Source organism: Lycorma delicatula, chromosome 5 (assembly GCF_047948215.1).
Source record: "Lycorma delicatula isolate Av1 chromosome 5, ASM4794821v1, whole genome shotgun sequence".
NCBI classification, from domain to species: Eukaryota; Metazoa; Arthropoda; class Insecta; order Hemiptera; family Fulgoridae; genus Lycorma; species Lycorma delicatula.
In genome coordinates this window covers 111948732-111964106 of record NC_134459.1, presented here as the reverse complement: position 1 = coordinate 111964106, position 15375 = coordinate 111948732, and the positions used below count along the sequence as shown (strand labels likewise).

Below are 15375 nucleotides of genomic sequence, written 5' to 3'. Positions count from 1 at the left end.
GAAATATTGTGGGTGAATATGGGCTAGGCAAAAGGAATGAAAGAGGGGATCGACTTATAGAGTTTGCATGAAGTATAATTTAGTAATTGCAAACACCCAGTTTAAAAATCATAATAGAAGAATATACACATGGAAAAAGCCAGGTGATACTGCAAGGTATCAGATAGATTATATTATGGTTAAGCAAAGATTTAGAAATCAACTCGTCGACTGCAAAGCTTACCCTGAAGCAGACATTGATAGCGACCATAATTTAGTGATACTGAAATGTAGATTGGGGTTTAAAAACCTGAAGAAAAGTTGTCAAATGAATTAATTGGTGGAATTTAGAGAAGCTTGAGGAAGAGGAAGTAAAGAAGACTTTTGAGTAGGACATCGCAAGAGGTCTGAGTAAAAAGGATAAGGTAGAAAATGTAGAAGAATGGAGAATGTTAAAAAGGAAATTCTTAAATCAGCAGAAGCAAACTTTTTTTTTTAACCTCTGGATCCACTGATAGCCTTCAGAGGAAGACGGCAGAACTAAGAGAACTGGTAGAAAACCCTGGATATCAGAGGATATATTGCAGATGATGGATGAATGTACAAAATATAAGAATGCTAGTGATTAAGAAAGTAAAAGGAACTATCGACAATTAAGAAATACTATAAATAGGAAATGCAAACTAGCGAAAGAAGAGTGGATTAAAGAAAAGTGTTCAAAAGTGGAAAAAGAAATAAACATTGGTAAAATAGATGGAACATGTATAGGAAAGTTAAGGAAAATTTTGTGGTACATAAATTAAAATCTAATAATGTGTTAAACAAAGATGGTACACTGATTTATAATATGAAAGGAAAGGTTGCTAGGTGGGTGGAATATACTGAAGAGTTATACAGAGGAAATGAATTAGAAAATGGTGTTATATTGGAAGAAGAGGATGAAAGGGGAGTGAAACGTGGACGATCAGAATACCTGAGAAGAAAAGATTAGAAGTTTTTGAATGTGGTACTACAGGAGAATGTTGAAAATCAGATGGATGGATAAAGTGACAAATGAACTTCAGTCACTTTATCTTTTTTTTTGTCTTCAGTCAAATGACTGAAGACCAAAAGAAATCTTAAAAAAGAGTGAAATAATAAATTGTGAATATTATGTGATCCTATTGCAGCATCAAACTAATAATTAAGAAAAAGTGATGGCATCTGGCAAAAAAAAGTTGGTTTAACACCAAGACAATGTCCCAGCCACCAATAATGAAGTTATTGCTGTCACAGATGGTTATTTTAAGGAGTTGGCTAACTTGACGTACTGAACTGGCAAAAATGCTCTTGAACACTGGGCCTTATAGACCTTAATTGTGACTATATTGAAAAATAAATAAAAATGTTCCCAGAAAAATGCTTTCTTATCCAGGCCTGGAACTTTTCGACCATCATGTATATCTATAATCCAGTATAAATAAATAATTTATTTTACAATGTAAGCAATGTTTTGGCCCTGTTGAATAAGGGGTTCAGGAATTAAAGGCTTTTTTAAAGAAACTGTGATTTCTGTCTCCAAGGCACATAGCAAAATGATTCAGTATTATTCCTGTATTTATAATAACAATAAAAAGAAGTTCAGAAAAGCTGGAGGAAGATTAAGAACATCATTATAGTTCACAAGGCTTTTTTTTTCATTCATTACTGAAACAAGTCCAAAGTAGTAAACAATTTTTGACTGTAACAGCTGTAACTGAATACATCCACAGAGAATAGTTAGGTATAAAGGATGGTATGCATTAAACACTACTGAATCTGTACATTTATTTTGTCGATTTGATCATATTTTAATACTAAAAATAAACTAATTGCAAGTTTTTATTGTAAATATAATATTTTTTAACTATGTATAGAAAATACTAAATACTAATTACACACTGCGAATGTAAAACTTCACTAAATCAATGACTTTTACAAAATTCCTTTACTAATCATAGGAAAATGAATAATAAAAATAAATTTCATATATTGAACATGGAAATTTCTATCAACAGTTCAAGATAGTAAAATTAAATACCACGGTGATTTAAAAAGGACTTCACAACTTATAAAAGCATACTTTATAAAAGCAACTTTATAAAAGCATATAAAAATTTATTGAGATAACTTATAGATTTGGATGAGATCTCATTTTATAGGAAAACACATCAAGTTTGTCACATAACATTCACTTTGGTACAATATGGCTTCCATTTATAATGTGATATACATCCCAGCTGAAGTCGATTTCATTCCAGACTGTAGCCAGCAAGTCAGACATTACCTATGCAGCTGCGACATTAATTAGAAGTCTTACCTCAACAAGAATGGCAGGCAAAGGTAGTACATAAACCCGATCTTTAATGAAACACCACAAGGAAAATCTAGCAGGATCAAATTTGGGGAGTAAGGTGGCCATGCAATTGGACCTTCACAATCAATCCACCAAACAGGGAATCAAGTATCAAGAAAATTTCAGACTTCTAGACAGCAGTGAGATCGAACCCCATCTTGCTGAAAGTAATTAGTCATCATTGCCTAACTGAAGAATTAGAAAATTTTGAAGCATGTCAACATAAACGATACCATTTATAGTTGGTTACCTCTTAGAAGAATGGGCCGTACAGTCTTTGTCTGCTTAGGGAAAAAAAAGTTAGGGCTACCAAAATGTACTGTAATGTTTCATGAGGGTTTTTGCTTCTCCATATTCGACAGTTATAGGTGTTCACCTTGCCCTTGATGTGAAACATTGGCTCATCACTAAAAATTAGATTGTCTAAAAATGTATTGTAATCTGCAATTCTATCCATCATTTCCACACAAAACTGCACCCAACCAACTTTCTCATCATCTATAATGTGTTGAAACATGATTACTTTAGAGCAATCACAGGAGCTTCAGGGACGGATGGGTGTACTGGTGATTTTGTATGTTTAACAGAACAACCTGTCTCAGTGAAGGTATGGTGGCAAGATTAAATTGTATGACGACTAGGAGGCTCTTTACTATACTCTCTACTAAAGAACTGCAGTTTGCTGACTGCACACTGTCAAACCAAAACATACAGCGAGCACATTTTGCACCAGTAAATGTATCCATTTTTAACAACACTGGTGACAGTACTGGCGGCCAAATTTGGTGCTAACAAACTATGTGAATCAAAACTTGATGTGTTTTGCTATGAAATTAGCCCTCAACCACTGTAAGTTATCTAAATAAATTGTTATATGCTTTTAAATTTGTGAAGACATTTTTGAATCACCTGGTATAGTATACGCTCACGCCTTGAAAAACTTTATTTTTCAGTTTTCAAGACCATCATATTCAAACCCCTTAAGAGGGGTGGGGGTAGATCAAAAATTATAAATGGAAAGGGTAAGTTTATAACTTTAAAGAACAACAATATTTTGATTAAAAAAAAACCTTTGAGCTACAAAAACCCTAACCAAAATGACTTGCCATTTATTGTTTTCACAGCTTTTTTCAAAATCGGCCTATAATACCGCTTAAGAAACTGCTCTTTGGTTTCTGTGACATTTAGAGGAGTATTTATTTTTCACAAATTATGACTTCTTATAATAATTTTCAGTTCATTATTAATTATTCATTTATATTACAGTGTAAAATAAATTTATTAATTTTGTATGTTTTTTTATAAATTTTAGTTTTTTTCTACAATAGGCTTATCATTAAAAAGATATTCTTATAGTTTTGTGTTTTTTAAGAATTTACCATATTTTATTTACACAGTTTAAATGTACATTATCATTAGTATTAAACTGACTAATTTTGATCACTTTCTTTCTTTTTTCTGTTTAGCCTCTGGTAAATACTGTTCAGATAATACTTCAGAGGATGAATGAGGATGGTATGAGTGCAAATGAAGTGCACTCTTGTACAGTCTTAGTTCGACCATTTCTGAGATGTGATACCTACCACCAAAGAACTAGCTAGATCCTTTTACATGGATTTGAATGCTAGATCCATGATCTAGCATTCAAATCCATGTAAAAATAACTGACTTTACTAGGACTTGAACGCTGGAACTCCCGAATTCCAAATCAGCTGATTTGGGAAGATGCATTCACCACTTTTGATCACTGTCCACATTGTTTGTTACTTTTAAAATATTATTTCTAGTTTCATTTAATCTCTTTTTTTAAACACTTTTCAGTCCAAACATTTATGCTGTTTATATTTTGGTATTTCAATCTTTCTTGCAACCTCTTCACATCTTAATAAGTCAAGAAACATTTTCACCACTACATCCATTGTTAAAGTATGTGTTTTATCAGTAAATACAGTAATTACTTTGTTGCAATTTGACTACCATGCCCTGGGCTATATCAACCAAACAGTCTAACAAAATCATTGAATCTTGCCTTGCTCACGATGCACCCTGACTGGCCTCTTTGGTATCCTATCTAGCTTGTTTTGCATTGTGGCTGGTTACAACCAGCTGTTGTCCAAATGATGGTCACTTGGTTATCAACCATCAATTAAAAAATCCACTCGTCTCTTATTTTTCACAACTGAATTCTGTCTGGTCTTTTACAATAATAATAGCACACTTTTGTAAGCCCAGCAAGTAAATTGCTTCTGAACATTCTGCAATGACATGACTCTTCAACCAAAAATTCAACACACTCATTTTCTATTATAAGTATTGCAATAAAGCATTCCAGTATAAGTATTGCAATAAAGCAAACAGTACATCTGACATAAACAAAATTGTTTATGTTTAAGTAATTTTTTCTTGTGTAAAAATTGATTGTGTTATCCTGATTAATAAAGTAGACAACACACAGTTCATGCAGTGCTTAATATTAGGAGCTTTCATTCAGCAGAACATGATCTGCTTCAAGGACTAAATTACAATTTTCATAAATTTGACGTTATAATTTTAACAATAAATTTAATAATGTGCTAAATTATAAATTTTATTGTTAATAAGATATTATTCTGAATTATAATATATAATGATTTATTAGAATAAATTACACTTAGCTGTAATGAATAATAATAACAAATTCATTTATTTACTCAAATATTTGGATTTATTTATTTTATCATGACTTGCCCCATAGTTTCTGTATTCTACAGGGAATAAGATTATAGAATTTCAACAATGGAGTGCCTACTGGTACCAATAGTTGTTTGACAGCAATGCTTGGCTATTGTATGTAGTTAAAAAGATCAAAATGTCACTTGACCTTAAGTATCTATTTGACAGAGTACATAACTCTGTATGGAACTGATTGAATGACAATTTCTCCAACCATCAGCCCCATGAACCTAATGAAGAGGTAGTTTTGCTGTGACTGCAAAGGTCACTCAGATCTGACTCAATGTGATCTTTTCCTTTGGAGATAAAGAATCTTGGGTATGCGCATCCACTACTTACTGGTCTACTTGATTTAAGGTACAAGATTGAAGCACCTGTCACTTCCATTACTTCAAATATGCTGTTTCAAGCATGGTATGAACTTTCCTATCAACTGCATGTACGCCATATGATGAAAGGTGCTCGCATTGAACACTTAAGGGAAAAATTGTAAGAGTTACTTTTTATTTTATTTGTGATTCTTTATTGTAAGTCAAAGATAAAAGATATTAAAAATCTTTAAACACCATGCATCTATTTATAACATATACCTTAAAATAAACATTTAAATGACAAGATAACCATGTATTTCATAGTTATTGAAAATTATTACTTAAACATGTAGATTGTGTCAGTGGTCGATTAAAATCATAACTATGACAATAAATTAATAAAAAGAGTACATAGCTGCAAAGATAAGATCAGCCTTTCATTTTATGTACTACAATAAAAAATATGGTTGAATAAAATTTTATGGGTATATCACTAAATCAAATTTTTGGATGGGCAAAGCAGGATGAAAAATTCATTAAAATGTTATTAGGTAAATATTTCAGATTTGCTGAATTAATGATATACAAGAGTGTGATAATACAGTAACAGAGTAAACAATAATACAAATCAAGCATGCCATGTATTTTACTCAGTCTAAGAGTATAAAAGTTAAAATTTGCATATACATTTAGTATATTTAATCTTCCTAACTTTATCCTGTTTTCTGATGTAATCTAAAACACCTAACAAGTAATGCAAATTATATAACAAAGAGGTTCCCTGATAGTTTCTAAATATTTGAGTTTTATCAAAGCGATCAGCAAATATTAGTTTAAAAAGAAAATTCAATATTTTTTAAACTAACATTAAAAAAATAAATTAAAGCAGAAAAAATATTACCAATACCCGGTGAAACAACCCTCTCATAGTGATAAGGATTAACACAGACTGAGTCACATTTCAAATCAAAAGCAAATTGGCAATATTTTGCATGTTTCAATTCATTCTTATGTAAATCAGGCCATCGCCATATTCTTGCATAAATAACGTGAGGAAAACCTTTTCTACCAGCAACCTAAAAAGAATATACATAAATAAAAGTAACAGTATATAATAAGCATTAAAAGCATACATTTTTATTATTAAAAATTACAAAAACAGAAATTTTTTTTAATCAATTAATGTAATTTAATTTATTAATGAAGGAAATAAAATTCACGACCTTTATTTGTATTACAGTATTTGAAAAATAAAAATTAAAGACACCTGATACAAGTTAATAAAACTTTTACTTGATAAAAGTTACAAAAAAAGTAAAACATTTTCTGTTTTAACTGGATAAAAATTACAGAAAATGAACCATTTTCTGTTTTAAACAATTAAGTATGTTAACTAGATAACAGAAAGTTTGACTGGCTAATTAATAAAATTTTCTACAGATTCTGCACATACGCAAAAAGAAATAAAACACATCATATTCATTACATTAAGACCAGTAAAAATGCTGACAATTACCACAAGAAAGTCTCTGGATACAATTGTAAGGCCAATCAATATTCAGTTTAATATTATGGTTATTGGGAGAAATCATAGGACTGCCAGAAATGTCTTGTTCTACAGGTCTTCATTTCAAAAGATAAGAAATTAGTAATCAATACTTGAAAAGGTCTTCAAAGATTATAACCTGAGAGAAAATATGTTAACTAATAATTACAGAATATTTTTAATTTTTAAAGAAAAATTTGGAAATAAAAAAGTACACTTGTCAGAGAAGTGCTTTAAAACTCAGCCTCTTTTATTTGTAACAATTTATTATAATAGGTCATATTAACAAGCTACTTTACTAATATATCTTTAAAAGTAATTTTAATTATGTAATTAATTAATTAATAATACATCTAATATTAATATTTTATATTTAATATTATACCAACCAAAATTAAATAATGTCTTATTTAATTTTTCATGTTTTATTGACAACTATTAAATATAAAATATTAATATTAGATGTATTATTAATTAAAATTACTTTTAAAGAACTGAGATTTTTAAATATAAAGACAATGAATTTAGTGCTTTTGTTTCAGTTATATTTTTATACATAAATGTATGAACAATAATAAACTCTCATAAAATTCTAAATTTAAAATACTAATACAAAATTTTTATACTCATACTAAAAAGACACTAATAAAAATACTACTTTCTCTACTTTTTATTAATAAGAAAAATATATTCAGGTTAATAAGACAAACATTAATAAGGATGACATAAGGAAAGTTAGATATTTATGATTAAAAAGGGGTAAAATTATTTCATAATTTTTTATTTATTTTTAATTGCATATTTTTAAATGAAGTATTTGTTTCATCTCTTGCAAATGAGTTAAACAATGCTCCTTTTAAAAACAAAAATATTAAATTAACTTTTAAACCATGAAAAAAATAAAATTACGTAATGTTATTATAAAGTTTAAATGATAATCCATTTACAGTACATATTTCATTATAATTTTTTAATACTCTAGTGTTCTATATTTCAAACATCCCCTAACAACTACAGTAAAATAAAGTTCCTGAACTTTAATAACAGACACAAATGAAGAAATCTTAGTCTTTTTAGGAATTAATGAAACTGACAACAACCAAAAGGTTACTCTAAATTTGTTCTCTTCAGAAAGCAGGTACAACAAAACAACAGCTGCACCTGCATATACCAAATATAAATATCTTAATAAAGCTTTTGCCATAAGTTGCATTCTGTCTACTGGTTCTGTCTAGTGAAACTCTATTATAATGAACTACAAATTATAAAAACTATTATAATGAAACTATAATTGCAAACTATATATTAACAGTACAAATAAAAAGAATAAGAATAAGAATAGCACTTATAAAAAGAATAAGCATTATAATATATTAAATATAATACAATAATTCTAGTAATAACAACAATGCTACTATACCTGCAATCGACCATCTAAAGTCCTTTGGATTGTAACACATTTACTGTGATGTGATCCATTTGTGGTTATAGCAGTAATTAAACTGTCCAATTCATCACGTTTTTCCTAAAAAGAAAAAACATAACCATAATAACTAAAAGAGACCATAAATCAAAATTCATAATTTATTTAAAAAACTCATCTTCATTAGGAAAACTAAATTACGGCATATAATTCTTTTTCAGAAAAGCCCATTTAGACTGATCGAAACAATTCATTTAAAAGATGGGGGAAATTGTTACCTGGACTCTTTATAAGTGGAAATGATAAAGGGGCTTATAATAAATGTAAAAAAAAATAGGTGCATGAGCAGGGGTGGTGGAGGATTGAAATGGGGTGTAAATGGTATTATTGCGATTTCTGGCGAAAGTTGATATCAAAAAAATAAAAATTGTGGTTATTTAAGACACAGAAAGATTTCACCAAGTTTCATCAAAATTAAATTATTTTTGCGGAAATGAAAAAAAAGAAGATTTTTCGCATTTTTCTCAGAAATTTTGAGATTATGTCAAAAATGAACTCTAAAAAAGTTGTAGATTTTTGCATGATCTAAACTTTTTTATTGGAAAATTCTTTTTTGAACCCACCAACCCCAAATCACCACCTTCACTAGTACATTTATTTATTTTTTTACGTTAACTATAAGTCCCTTTACCATTTCCAGTTACAAAAGTCCAGGTAACAATTTTTTTTCTGTAAGAGTAATTTCATTGGACTAATAGAGGCTATTCAAGGACAACAAGAAGTGAGCAGCATAGTAGACCGATTTTAAAGTGGTGTTTCATTACTACAGCACGTTGGTCGCTAATTTGGTTTCTATGTGGCATATGAAAGAAAAAGATCCTAAAACACCTCTGCTTAACCTCTTCAGGTGCAGCGATAATCATAATCCAGATCTGGGTGCAATAATGTATATGTATATATTTAGGGCAACACATATGCCATTAACTCCTTATGTGCTTTTGTTTACATTTCATATTTTTTATAGGTGTTTGGTGTTAAACTGCTTACTTATGTATTTTTTAAAAATTGTTTATTATATTAAAAAGTAAAACAAATTATTAATGATAGAAGGGGGTTTTGGATTCTGTTTCTATCTACTTTGAGCCTAATGGTAGAAGTGCTTTTCAGATAAAGCCAGACCAACTTAAAAAAAAATCATTGAATGCTCCAGGTAAAATTATTCACAGTAAATTTTTACAATATCTAGCTTTTAGGCACAGCATTACCATCTTGTTGTTTTTAGTGAAAGAGGACGCAATATTTTAAAATAAGTTCTTGATGATTTTCCCCAAAAATATCATTACTACAGGATAGTTGTAACACAATCATTTATATTTATTTTCTCAGTAACTTATACTGAAGGCCAATTACAGTTGCTTTTTTCATAGTACTGTGAAATGAATTTTTATCATGTAAAATATTCTCACCGTGGTTTAAATTTAGAATCTTATGGATATTCTGAGATGATCGTTAAATAACTATACATAATTTTAACACACAATTAATTAATTTTTCTTAAATACCTTTAATTTTTTCACTAAGCTTTCAATAGCACGTTTAGCAAATCCTTCAGATTCTCCACCTTGGCGATGACACATTAAACTGTGTACAATACTGAGGCACGCATCCGCAGATGTAGGAGCTCCTGTATTAATTCCAGTCATCTCCCTCACTAAAAAAAATTACTATCAACTATAGTTATCTTTTGCATTATGTCTGCTAAAAAATTAAACAAAGAAATTATGCTACAATTTACATTTATGCTACAATTTACAAACGAATAATATAAGATATTATATTATAATATTTAATATAACCATATTACTTTGGGAAAAGTTTATATGTAATCTTTTGACAAATGATTATAAATAGCCATTTCTTTACAGAAATTGGATGATATAGGTATCTAAAATAATTCTTTAAAAGAAATTTATAACTTTGGTATGAAATCGAAGTTAATTTGTTTGTTAATTAATTGTGTTCATTAACTGTATTTTCCATTTAGAGGCAGTAGTATTTATAACTCATTAAAAACTAAAAACCGTTTACAATCATGAAATTCAGTATGGTAGCTTTGATATTGCTACTCAATTTTTGAAACAATTAAATGAAGGGATTACCTAATGTATTATTGAAAAAAGGAGCTTACATTAGCCCCATTCCTAAAAATAATATCAAAAAGGATTTCAAACACTTGAATGTTTCTACTACACACTAGAACATTTTCTCTTTTGTTAGAAACAATTTTCAATCTTTATCAGAGGGGATTACAGCAGGATAGTATCCCTGCATTAATGCTTCTTTTAAAATTTCTAACTTAACTGTTTAAAATCTAATGACTTCAAACTTTCATTACATTAATAAATTTTTTTTGAAATGAGGTAATAGATAAATTAAAAAAAAATTGTTTAAATGAAAGTAAAAAGGAGGAGTTCAATTTTAAACTCGATGGAAATGCCAGGAAAATTTATCAACATTGATAAAGAAAGTATTTTTATAATCAAAAAGTATTATTGTTAATAAATTTAGGGTAATTTTTAAAAAAAATACTTGGGTATAATTAAACTTTTTTTTTTATAAAACTACATTGAAAAGAATAAACTAATCTGTTGGTTAATCATAAAAACCATTTGTAATGATTAATAAACAATGACAAGAGACTGATCTGATGGATCACAGGACACAGAAGATGGGAAGCAAGATTTATAGAATATAACAAAACTAAGCATGCATGCAAGTTTTTTTTTTGACATAATCATCCAAAGCAAAATATACCTTATGATCACATAATAAATAAAGCACTATCTTACTGGCAGTTTAAAATTAAAAAATGTAATACTTGACAAATGTACAATATTTCAATTTAGTTGTAGGCTATATGTAAATTCTAGTTCTTGAAGCAAATAAAAGTAAAACAAACATAAATTCACTTCATCTATTAATTATAATTTATTAAATTTTTATTACAATTTTATGGAGAATTACAATACAATTTTATGTGGGAAGAGGAAGACGACTTTTGGTCAGGTGATTTTAGAGTAATTAACTCAGCGTCAAATAATGGGCAGGCAGGAGTAGGTTTCGTGATGAACAAGAAGATAGGGAGGAGAGTAGAGTATTTCAAGACGCATAGCGATAGAATCATTATAATAAGGATAAAATCAAAACCTAAACCGACAACGATTGTTAATGTCTATATGCCTACAAGCGCCCATGATGATGATGAGGTAGAGTGTGTATACGAAGAGATTGATGAAGCAATTAAACACGTAAAAGGAGATGAAAATTTAATAATAGTTGGAGATTGGAATGCAAGCATTGGAAAAGGCAAGGAAGGAAATATAGTGGGTGAATACGGGCTGGGCAAAAGGAATGAAAGAGGGGACCGACTTATAGAGTTTTGCACGAAGTATAATTTAATAATTGCCAACACCCAATTTAAAAATCATAATAGAAGAATATACACTTGGAAAAAGCCAGGCGATACTGCAAGGTATCAAGATAGATTATATCATGGTTAAGCAAAGATTTAGAAATCAACTCGTTAATTGCAAAACTTACCCTGGAGCAGACATTGATAGCGACCATAATTTGGTGATAATGAATTGTAGATTGGGGTTTAAAAACCTGAAGAAAAGGTGTCAGATGAATCGGTGGAATTTAGAGAAGCTTGAGGAAGAGGAGGTAAAGAAGATTTTCGGGGAGGGCATCGCAAGAGGTCTGAGTAAAAAAGATAAGGTAGAAAATGTAGAAGAAGAATGGGAGAATGTTAAAAAGGAAATTCTTAAATCAGCAGAAGCGAACTTAGGCGGAATAAAGAGAACTGGTAGAAAACCTTGGGTTTCAGACGATATATTGCAGCTGATTGATGAACGTAGAAAATATAAGAATGCTAGTGATGAAGAAAGTAAAAGGAACTATCGGCAATTAAGAAATGCTATAAACAGAAAGTGCAAACTGGCGAAAGAAGAGTGGATTAAAGAAATGTGTTCAGAAGTGGAAAGAGAAATGAACATTGGTAAAATAGACAGAGCATACAGGAAAGTTAAGGAAAATTTTGGGGTACATAAATTAAAATCTAATAATGTGTTAAACAAAGATGGTACACCAATATATAATACGAAAGGTAAAGTCGATAGATGGGTGGAATATATTGAAGAGTTATACGGAGGAAATGAATTAGAAAATGGTGTTATAGAGGAAGAAGAGGAAGTTGAGGAGGATGAAATGAGAGAAACAAACTGAGATCTGAATTTAAAAGAGCATTAAAGATTTAAATGGCAGAAAGGCTTCTGGAAAGGCTTCTAGAATTACTGCGCAGTGCAGGTGAGGAAGCGATTGATAGATTATACAAACTGGTGTGTAATATTTATGAAAAAGGGGAATTTCCGTCAGACTTCAAAAAAAGTGTTATAGTCATGATACCAAAGAAAGCAGGGGCAGATAAATGTGAAGAATACAGAATAATTAGTTTAACTAGTCATGCATCAAAAATCTTAACTAGAATTCTATACAGAAGAATTGAGAGGAGAGTGGAAGAAGTGTTAGGAGAAGACCAATTTGGTTTCAGGAAAAGTATAGGGACAAGGGAAGCAATTTTAGGCCTCAGATTAATAGTAGAAGGAAGATTAAAGAAAAACAAACCAACATACTTGGCGTTTATAGACCTAGAAAAGGCATTCGATAACGTAGACTGGAATAAAATGTTCAGCATTTAAAAAAAATTAGGGTTCAAATTCAGAGATAGAAGAACAATTGCTAACATTTACAGGAACCAAACAGCAACAGTAATAATTGAAGAACATAAGAAAGAAGCCGTAATAAGAAAGGGAGTCCGACAAGGATGTTCCCTATCTCCGTTACTTTTTAATATTTACATGGAACTAGCAGTTAATGATGTTAAAGAACAATTTAGATTCGGAGTAACAGTACAAGGTGAAAAGATAAAGATGCTACGATTTGCTGATGATATAGTAATTCTAGCTGAGAGTAAAAAGGATTTAGAAGAAACAATGAACGGCATAGATGAAGTCCTACGCACACAATGAAGTCCACAATGAAGTCCTACGCAAGAACTATCGCATGAAAATAAACAAGAACAAAACAAAAGTAATGAAATGTAGTAGAAATAACAAAGATGGTCCATCTTTGTTATTTCTAGTGGTCCACTGATGTGTTCACATCAGTGGTCCACTGAATGTGAAAATAGGAGGAGAACAGATTATGGTGGTAGAAGAATTTTGTTATTTGGGAAGTAGAATTACTAAAGATGGACGAAGCAGGAGCGATATAAAATGCCGAATAGCACAAGCTAAATGAGCCTTCAGTAAGAAATATAATTTGTTTACATCAAAAATTAATTTAAATGTCAGGAAAAGATTTTTGAAAGTGTATGTTTGGAGTGTCGCTTTATATGGAAAGAAGCATTTGGAAAAATATAGTTAAAAGAAGAGACAGACTTATAGGCCACATACTAAGGCATCCTGGAATAGTCGCTTTAATATTGGAAGGACAGGTAGAAGGGAAAAATTGTGTAGGCAGTTCACATTTGGAATATGTAAAACAAATTGTTAGGGATGTAAGATGTAGAGGGTATACTGAAATGAAACGACTAGCACTAGATAGGGAATCTTGTAAAGCTGCAAACCAGTCAAATGACTGAAGACAAAAAAAATACAATTTTATTAATATTTATTTAATTGTTCTTTAGTTAGTACTGAATATTAAAAATATTACAATTCAGAGAAATTAACTAATGTAAATTACTACATTAAAACTGAAATGTAACTTAGTGTTAAGTGTAATTTTATGAAGTAATTTCAGCTAAAAAAATAAATACTGTAACTCCTCCCCCTGCTATGAGTAGTTCTCTCTTATATGAAAAATGCTGTTTTTACAACCATTTACAAGATGTTTGCTTATTTTATAATACATACTACTTTATTTGAAACAGTTTAAATTTAAATTCTACAATAATTACTGAAAGCATAAAAAACTCTTTCAATGTTAATTTTATAAATCTGATGTTATTCTAACAACATTCAATTTACTTTAAAATGCAGAATTTGGGTAAAAATCTAAAAGTATTTTCTAGTAAGTTAGGATTAATGGAGTCACAAAATTAAGTATTTTTATTTCAATCCATTTTTCTGGCAGATGTGCAAGTTGACATTCTCAAAAAAGCTGTTAATAAAATCAATGATAGTTTTCCATGTTAGTAATAATTTTATTAAGAATGTAATAAAAAATTATTTAACGTAGAAATTAACAGTAAATTTTAATTATGAATTCATTTTTATTGTACATATTTTTTTTAAAAAGCGAATACTTCATTTTAACACTAATTGTGTATAATCAAAAAAGTTAAAAGGAAAGACAAAGACTACAGTACACAAAATTTATATATTCTATGCAATATGTATGATGTAGTAATGAAGTTAAAAAGTTAGCACAGAATAGGAAAGAGCAGCAAATATGATCGACAAGAAAAATGTAATATTTTAACTACAATGTTAAAATTACACCCGTTTTTTTATTTATGAAAAGTAATTTTTAGTTACAATGTGTATATCTTTCATAAATTCAGAAAGCATTTGCAATCTTCAGAGGATTATAACACTTTAAGAAAAACTGAATTTCAATAACAAAAACTTTCCAATTTCTGCCTAGTATACCCGTAACAGATAAGGAAAAACAAATTACTTGTTCCTAAAAGCATTACATCAAGTCAGAATACAAATTATTACTTATTTCATAAATTTGTATTTTTATTCACACAATTGGGCATTGCTCTATTGCAGACAGACAAATAAATACACTCAATAGTTCTAAAATGATAAAAATAATATTGGAGACCACAATGTGAAGTAATGAATATTAAAACTATTTAATAGTTGATGATACACTGTAATTTATAAATCAGTTTAACAAAATTTATTGTATTAAAATGACAAAGGTAATTCATAATTTATTCTCAAAGTTAGTTAATCAG

At 29.5% G+C, this 15375-nt stretch overlaps 1 protein-coding gene across 8 annotated transcripts in view; it reads right to left on the bottom strand.

Moving 5' to 3' along the window:
* Positions 1 to 15375, bottom strand: part of Med (Smad/Smad4 homolog Medea) — an 86193-nt gene that overhangs the window by 59428 nt on the left and 11390 nt on the right. For 7 of the 8 annotated variants that reach the window (XR_012756510.1, XM_075366869.1, XM_075366870.1 and 4 more), the window contains 3 exons: positions 9908 to 10056; positions 8343 to 8447; positions 6278 to 6452 (listed from right to left, as the gene is read on the bottom strand). Coding sequence is in view for 7 of the 8 variants with exons in the window: in XM_075366869.1 (XP_075222984.1) it covers positions 6278 to 6452; positions 8343 to 8447; positions 9908 to 10056 (429 nt within the window). In the remaining variant the exon portion in view is untranslated. The remainder of the gene's footprint in view (positions 1 to 6277; positions 6453 to 8342; positions 8448 to 9907; positions 10057 to 15375) is intronic. The other variant, XM_075366868.1, reaches the window with a different exon arrangement.